The sequence below is a fragment of the Austrofundulus limnaeus genome, unplaced genomic scaffold (assembly GCF_001266775.1).
Source record: "Austrofundulus limnaeus strain Quisiro unplaced genomic scaffold, Austrofundulus_limnaeus-1.0 Scaffold2, whole genome shotgun sequence".
NCBI lineage: Eukaryota > Metazoa > Chordata > Actinopteri > Cyprinodontiformes > Rivulidae > Austrofundulus > Austrofundulus limnaeus.
Genome location: NW_013952404.1, coordinates 1,636,985 through 1,645,846, shown reverse-complemented (window position 1 = coordinate 1,645,846; position 8,862 = coordinate 1,636,985). Strand labels below are relative to the sequence as shown.

The 8,862-nt window shown below is 41.4% G+C and overlaps 1 protein-coding gene across 1 annotated transcript; it reads right to left on the bottom strand.

Moving 5' to 3' along the window:
• Nucleotides 1-1,852: 1,852 nt before the first annotated feature.
• Nucleotides 1,853-8,862, bottom strand: fosl2 (FOS like 2, AP-1 transcription factor subunit; the record flags this gene model as incomplete). Its single annotated transcript, XM_014010069.1, is given in 4 exon segments — nucleotides 1,853-4,562; nucleotides 6,020-6,127; nucleotides 6,232-6,486; nucleotides 8,645-8,862. Coding segments are annotated over 4 exon segments (1,044 nt in total). The 3' UTR covers nucleotides 1,853-4,010.

Here is an 8,862-nt window from a genome sequence, read left to right as displayed (position 1 = left end):
TTGTGAACAGGAATATTTTCATGCATATTTATCAAAATATTATTAAAATTATATAGTTAAGTATAATATAATTGATAGGCCTTGATGGCATACTGAGGAGGCCTACTAATTAATTACTCATCAGGTTCAGCTGCGTRGAACCAGGGCAGCACCTAAAACATGCAGGACACCGGTCCTTGAGGACCAACTTTGGACACCACTGTTTTAAATGTTAGGACATCTTGTGAACAGGAATATTTTCATGCATATTTATCAATCACAAGTTTTTTTTTGAGAAAAAATAAACTGACATTTTTGTATTTTAAATGCAACACCACCTGTATTGCCAAACAAAATAAATAAACGAATAAAAAAGGAAATGAGAAGTATAATAATGTCAAACTTTGAATTGCAAACTAAAACTTTAAAAGGTTGACACTGAACTGAATAGTATAATAGAAAATATACTTTATGGAAACTTACATGGAAATATTCAAGTATTTCAACTTTTCAAAAATTAGGTTTTAAAAAGATACTTTTAATCAGACAAAGACACCATCTGGTCTTAACTGATCCTGCAGCTGGAAAATGACAAGACATCAAAAACATTTGGTGCACAATTAGATGAATATCAAAATGACATGAATGTTTATGTATTATAATATATTCAAACCTTGCTGCTACTGTTGATCAAGTAAGAAAACACTTTTTTTTTTAACTGTATCTTCTTCTTAGAACCACTTGAGGGCATCAGACATTCATTATTTGAGCAAAAACACTGAGAAGTCTCTCCGATAAACAGTGTAGAGCATTGTCTGGTTATATGATGGAAAAAAAGGATCAAAAATAAACAAATAGTAATATTTCATGTACTCCAAAGAGGTGTTTATTTGATTCTAAAAGACGATTTTTACTAAAATGTCATCTGACTTTTTGAACCAAAATAAATCATTTTTTATGGTATTACTGACTTATTGGTTGTGTCACATTTTGATTCCTTGTGTTGATGTTTTGGTGGCAGGTGCGCTCAAAATGTTTGTTTCTGGACCTCAGTGGACAGATTGTGATGACTAAAGAAATGAGTGAGTTGACATTTATAAAATAATTCATCGAATTTGTTTTTCTCTTCTTCTTTTATTAATCCATGTTGAAACAGTCCAAAGATGTTTGCTTGCTGCACATTCTTTGTCTCAGTTAATCTGTCAGGATTTAAATCTGGAGGTTTGCTCCTTTTTTAGATGTTACTTTTCAGTTTTTGTCCTGGTCGTGTTGTGTGCACCAAGTTGTTGCCTCAGCTGACCAATTCAGACTTTATTTTTTATTTTTCTTGCAGTTCTTTTTCTTCAATCTGTTTCTCATCAGAGCAGAAGTGTTTTAAATTATTCAGAAATTTTTCAAAATAGATTGTTTTTCAGCCACTGATGGAAAAATGACCAAACTATTCCATGGTGGCTCAAAAGTTTTCTTTGTTGCCGCAAAGGAAAAAATGATTTTTAATAACTCTAAAATGTTGGTGTGAGCACATGCTGAGAATAAACAGGCTTGTATTTTTTTTCCTCAAAAATGTTTGAAGGGTTTTAAAATAATTTATGTTATTTCTTACAAAATTCTCCAGACTCTAAAACAAACAATTCTTCAGAATGAATTTTAGGCTCAACAAACAAATTGTTGCATGSATCCAGCAATTTTATTTTGTTAATTTTTTAACCTATCTATGATGTATATAAAAAAAAACTTTTTTTAAAAGAACGCTCAAAGGAACAAAACGTATTTGAATATTTAGAATACCTAATTAACCTAAACTGAAAGATTAAATCAAAATGGTTATAAGCGGATATCAATGTTTCCGGTTTTATTTTGTTAAAAAAAACAGTTCCAAGTTGAAAATTCTTTTATTATTATTACTCTTTTAAATTAACAAACACTGCTATACATATTGCTGTTTTTATTCATTTTGAATCATTTTAAACAGGTAAAGCAGCCGAAAAAAAGAAAAAAAAACAGAAATAGTAGCTGAACAGGCGACAGACAGTAGATGACATGTACAGTAGAAGAGRTGATGGCTTTCCTGTGTGTGTCGAGGGCTCGTGCTCCAACAAACACATGTTTTTGGTTCTGCTCTCGTCTCTTTAGGTTGTCATGCTGGATTAAAGAATTCACCACACCCCCCCTTTTTTTTTTACCAAAAAATATTGAACAATGAGTCACATTAAATCAAAAACAGCCCACGTGTTCTTTCCAAGCAAGTAGCAGCAGCTTGTGTTCAGTTGCAAATATGTAGATTCTGCATCCAGCGCAACAAATAAAAACAAATTCCTCAGATTGAAAAAAAAAATAGAATTCAAGCAAAGATGATGGCAGTTTTTTTTTAAACCCCTGACATTAAATTTATTTGGAATGTCTCAAGTAAACAAAGATTCTCAGATATGGCTGTTCTGTCCGCCTCAGTGCGTCGTTTCAAACCCCCTCGTCCCTTTAACGTACAGGTACAAATAAAGACCAAAAAGTGGTCAAAGTGTTCACTCTTTCACGTCAGACCAGCTGTAGAGAAAGTCTTCTTCTTCATCCCTTCGTTGAAAAGCAAACTGCGTCCGGTGCTGGTGCTTCAGCCGATCAGTACCTCATGCTCCCAGAAATCAGCACATCTGAGCAGAATTTAAACATCATTTCTTTACTAAAAGTGACAGATTTACAAACATCGTATAAACAGAGTTGACATCGTTTGGCAGCTGGCGACAGTCTGGACCACCGTGGCTTTTTTCAAGTTTGTGCAAAATCCCTCCTTTTTTTATTTGTATTATTTTTTTTAGACAAAGACTGATGAAATACAGGATTACATGTGTCATAAAAAAAGGTTTTGTTTTGGCCTTTTGGAACCTGATCTGCCCCTGAGAGGCGGCGTTGGACAAAAAAAAGTTTATTTAGAGYATGAAGCGGAGGAGGATTTTGTTCAAACTTTTTTTTTGAAATGTCTGAGCAAAATAAAAAAAGAAAAGAAAAGACAAAGCTCTCAGTGAGACACAATGAGGCTATGCAATTTTCAAAAGTACCACCTCTGCACCAGCCAGCAGTCCTGCAACACTCGTCACAACAGGTTTCTACTACACACATGAGAGATAATCCCTGACATCAATGTAAATCACATACACTTTGTCAAAAAAAAAAAAAAAAACAAGCTGTAGAGTTCAGGTACAGAATCACTTAAGAAAAGCACACAATATTAACCGTAAATTCAAGCCACAATGGCAAAAATAGAAAATATTGAGGAGCTAGTCATCGATTAAAAGTTGGCTCAAATTCTTGGCGACATTGAGGAGTTCTCAGGTCGCCCTGCGGATGATCACGCTGCTTTTCTACAGGCAGATTCAAAGGAGACAACAACAAAATTCAACCAGCACAGGCCATAAATACACTTATAGAGATGGAGAGAACACCAGAAAAGTGTACACACTCTGTCCTGAATCGAGTTCCCAAAGTCAAAAACAAAACAAAAAAAGGAAAAATGAACGAACGAGAGGAAGTTTTTGTTCATTGTCTCTCCTCCGAATTTTCAAAAGAACGCCGACCTGCTTAGTGATTTATTGATTGGCAGAGTGCAAGAGTTAGTCGGCCACATGGCTTTTTTTTTATTTAGATGTTTTCAAAATATATATATTTATATATTTAGAAGTTCTTCTCTGGTTGTAGTCYCGTCAACGCGGGCGTCTTTCTTCAGAAATGTCAGTAAACGCGTCGACACCCTGGAGTTGAAATGGCGAAGAGAGGGATGCCTTTCGGGGGGGTTGCTGCTCACACGTTGACGAGAAGAACATTTCACGCTCGATTTGAGGAAACACGGCGTAGCCCTTGTGGGTCCCCCCCCTTTGCTTCGCCCGGAGGGTGGAGGGGGACGGCTCACATGGTCAGCTTGGTCTGGACTTTTTTAAAAATGTGCTTTAAAGACACTGAAGGAGTGGAGGAGTGGTGAGGTGGGCTGGGGTGGGGGTGGGGGGGTCAGAGTTCAGCCACAGTGCTTGTTTCACCTCCCAAACTCAGAGCGCCAGGAGCGTGGGCGAGTTGAGGGAGTCGGAGGACTGGTCGCCGCTGCTGCTGCTGCGCCGGTGAGCCTTGGAGCAGGACTCGGAGGAGGGTGACGGGCTCTCGGGCTCCATCATGCTGGGGTAGGTGAATATGAGGCTGGGAGCGTTTGGCGTGGCGGCCGGGGTGGACGCCACCACCACCGGCGTGTTCAGGCTGTCTCCGTCCGGGCAGTACATCCCGCCGCTGACGCTGCCCCCTCCCAGGCAGATGGGCTTGATAACGGAGCGCTGGGGTTTGCCCACGCCGTCCTCCATGTCCTCGGGCTCCTGCTTCACCACCACCTGGTTCATGTGAGCCCGCGAGCCCACGTTGGGGCGCATGGTGAGCGGCAGCGGGGCGCACTGCTGCGGCTGGTGCCCCGACGACTGGTGGCGGTCCTCCATGGGCAGCTTGCACACGGGGTTGTGGGCGACCAGCATGAACTCCAGCTTGTCTTTCTCTTTCTGGAGGCTCTCGATCTCCTTCTGCAGGTCGGCCTTCTCCTCCTCCAGCTTCTCGGTCTCCTGTTTGAAAAAACAAATGAAAAAATCCAGATGCTCATAAGTTTGCGTGGTTTGAAATAGCGAGAGTGTGATAAAAACAGAACAAAATCTATTAAAAAATTTATGTAAAGCATATATTTGAACAGATAAATATAAAAAACAAAAGAAGCTAAAAATTATTCATTTTAAATGAAAAGAATAAAGTTTTTTTCTTTTTAGTTAAAAACTGCTTAAATATTTTCCTTCTTTTTTTCTTTTTTAAATAAATAACTTAATTTYTTTTACATACATACTGACTGTTTTTATCTGGTATATTTTTATCATAATTTGATGGATTTTTTTTCTAATTTAGTATACTTTAGTATTATTTTAATACTTTTGCATTTATTTTTGTCTATTTTTTTTAAACCAGTCAGGTTTAATTTACTGATGACTTGCATACAAACTGTATATCTGCAGTGATTACATAGTTTGCTGAAAACTGAATGAAATTTCATTTAAATCCAATAAAAGTTTCATATCTAAAACATGCAACAGATTGTCTCTGTGGTTCCCCAGAGATCCAAAAGATGGCAGTGTTTGTTTGTGTCACTTTTCCTGGTCCTAAAACGCAGAGACCAGCAACATGTAATCTCAAATCTGTCTGTTTGAATTTGTCAGTTTTCTTATGTCTGTGTGARGTTTGTGTCTCAAAGCTTTGATATCTACATTGTGTCACCAAAGTATTAAATCTAGATTAAAAAAAAAGAATTAAACAAAGTTTGTCAGGCAGCCAAAGATAAAGCTGACGTGTTGTCTGAGAACTTTGACTCAAGGGTAAAGGTATACGGAAGTTGTTCACAAAGAGCATAAAGGCGTGACGTGGGAGTCTTCAACAAATAAAGATTAAATATTGCAGCTGAATTTCCCGGGAAAGCGGTGCCTCTTATTTGGATGTTTAACAAAAAGGTGAGGAAGGAAGATATTTTGGTGGCGCGACTGTGGTGTCTCCATGAGTGATTGGCCTTTTTCTACAAAATGTCCTGCATTCGTGGAGACAGCTGCCTACAGCAAATTTCATTGCTGTTTTTTTTTATTTTTCATGGTCTGACAAGCTCAACCTCACTGTAATTCCACTAATTAGTCCATTTAGCTGTCGTTACTGTCTGCGAGCCATGAGCCGTGAGACAGCCCAACCTCTGTCTGCAGCTGCCTGAAACAAAAAGCTTTTCAGCTCCTGTCATCTCTTCACTCAGACCTCGCACTTAAAACTCAAACCAGTCCAGTCAGGTTAGAAATGCAGAAGTGGATTTCAGTTTTTTTTTCCTTTATCAGAAATCTGGGCTCTTGACACACTTCTGAACAAGAGTGACTTTTTCATCTCTTTGTGCTCAAATTATTATTATTTTTTCTCTTCAGCAAAAAAATAAAATTGAAGATGACAAGAACAGAAGAGCCACGCAAAAGACTTCAGATTTCGAGCTTATTTTTGAACTCACCCCCTGCAGCATCTCTGTGAGCTCTCGGCGGCGGTTGCGGCATTTGGCTGCAGCCAACTTGTTCCTCTCGCGCCTCACCCTTCTTTTCTCCTCTTCTTCTGGCGTCAGCTGCGAGCAGGAGAGGAAAATGAATAAAACAAGCTGTTTTTCGGGGGGGTGGGGAGGGGTGGAGCAGAAGGCCACTAATAAAACGGAAAAAGGGGTTCGCTCACCTGTTCGTCCCTCTTGCGTCTGCCCCTGGCATCTCCGATGGAGCGAATGACCCCGGGCCGAGCCAGCGTGTTGTGCGCCAGCAGCCCCGGCCCGTTGGTCAGGTGATGGCCGTACGGATGAGAGCGGGTGTAGGGGTTGGACATGGAGGTGATGACTGTGGGCTGCACCATCCACTGCAGGTCTTGGCTGGTTGTGATTGCATTGATRGTAGGAATGAAGGCACTGTTGGAGCCAGGCATGTCAACCCTGTACTTCTGCAAACAGAAAGGAGAAGAAAAGGGTGATGAGAGGCGATGGAGGAAAACGCTTCAGAAGAAGTGAGGGGTGGGCAGCTGTTAAATCCTATAAGCATCTTAGTTTTTCTGTCCCTCAAACGCGGCGTCGTCTCCATCGCCACCCACTAAGATAAAAAAAATTACACATTTTTCACATTTACAGCTTTATAGTAATGATTCAATTGACGCAGACTGTAACCCCTGAAGTGGAACAGTGACACATACTGTGAATCATGTGGGAAAGCCCAAGGTGTCCAGTTCATCTCATTTTACTACAAAAAGCACAAAACAGACTCAAATGTGCTTGTCTGGACTGACTGTAGTTTGAATGCTGATTTTAAATTTAAAGGAATATTTTTTTTGTGGAAACAAATCTCTATTTGTAGAAACTTTAAAAGTGGTACGTTTCATCTCAGAGATGCTGTGCAGCAGGGCTGCTCTGCTTCAACAAACTTTTTTTTTTTACAGAAACTGATGCAGATGGGAGTTTTGTTGGCACCACTAATAACCTCTCTCATGATCTGCATCACGCACACATTTCTGAACAGAGAACTGATGTCAGACCAGTGTTGCATCATGTTTCTGGTGTCCACATATGGAGCTGCTGTCCGCCTGCCTTGTGTGCGTAAATTACGCACGTCCTCGTTATTCCCGACTTTCCGTCGGATATCCCGGCAGTCTATTGGAACTTTGTTTATCTGGGTGAGTCATTGTGTATGGGATTTGTTCAGCACATGCGAATCTCGCTCAGTTCCAGTAAGGAGGAGGAGCGGGGTGAAGAACAGCTGAGGCAGTTATCCCAGAATTTTGCGAGAGAATTTTTAAAAGGTAGAGCAATAAATAAGAGAACAAGCCAAGGTAAGCTACGCGCAGAGGAGCACGGTGGGGGGCTAAAAAAATTCCTGGGAGTCATTGCACAAATACTTTAAGCATGATGAAATATTACTGCTGTAATAAAGCCACGTTTCAGTAATAGCCGGCGAGCTGGGATGGAAAACAGGCAGTGAGTGATTACAAAAAAAAAAAACCCGAAGCAGTTTGAGATACGGGCCAAAAAGTCGTTTACAGTAACGCTGCGCGAGCCTGACGACYCTTTTCCACAGAAGCGCAGGGGTGTGTGGAAACAGCGCGCCTGTTCCCGGATTTAGATCCTATAATACGGGGCGCTGTCGTCACGGTGTTACACTCCTACGGTTAACGTGGACATTAGGAATGCACGACCCCCTGGTAAAGCAGAGGGTTTAGGAACAAGTACCCCCCACCCCCACCACCACCACCTTAACTGGCATTTCCTCGGTGAGGAAGTGTTTGTTTTTGATCGCCCTGTTCTCGCTCTGAGCGCGCTTCCCGCTGGAGGAAGTGTGCCATCTGCGGCCCGAGAGCCGTCCGATTAAATTAGAACCCCCCCCCCCCCACACACACACACACACCTTTTCATATTTCTAACAAATATGTGAGGATAACTGCCCAGTTTAAACAGGATAAAAACTGCTGGCGACCAGGTCTCCGACATCTGCCGACTGTGTTTACATGAAGGCAGCAGACTGGAAGCCTGTTGCATCCAGAACAGGCTTCACCCCCCCTGCTTYTTTACAGCCTCACAGCTCGGGGTCCATATACCTTCGGTATGGGGCTGGCTTTTCCTCGGGGATGCAGCCTTACGCGTGAAATGAGCCTCAGTCGGTGCGATGAGCGCAAATGGTGCAGATTTACAGTCAGGGGYYAAAWAAATAAATAAAAGAACGACWGGAGGATCTGAAATGTCACATCTGGAAATCAGAGGCTCGTGTCGACGTGCCGCTTTCCCCCAAACAAAACATACAAACGCCACCTTGTAGAATGTATAGCTGTGCGCGTCTGWGCGTAAAATCCGAAATGTCACAATTTCTGAGCTTTGGACGCATTTTCCACAAATTTGAAACGCACAAGCTGTGTGACAGGATTCAAATAGCTGTGCGTAAATAAAAAAGCCTTGCATCTGGTTTAAAAAGTGGAACACAACACTCTGATTTGTAAAACAATAAATAAATAATAATAATTTAAAAAAAAGGCTGTTCCAGATGGCTGTGCGCCTGACAAAGCAGACTATTCCAGATTAAAGCAGCAGATAATTCAGCCACAGCTCGTCGTGTGTTACCTGGTAGCTTGAGGTAGAGATCGGACTTCCGATCGTGCTGCTGCCGCTTGTGAAGGACTCTGGCTGGGCCGGAGAGGTGCTGCTGCCGCGGGACGAGGTGTCGTAGTTCACGGAGTAGTCCTGGTACATGATCCGGGACGGAGGAAGATTTCAGTGGACTGGTGGAGCTCTGGTGCCTCTATTTCCTCTCTCCCTCTCTCGCAGTAAAAAAAAAAAAA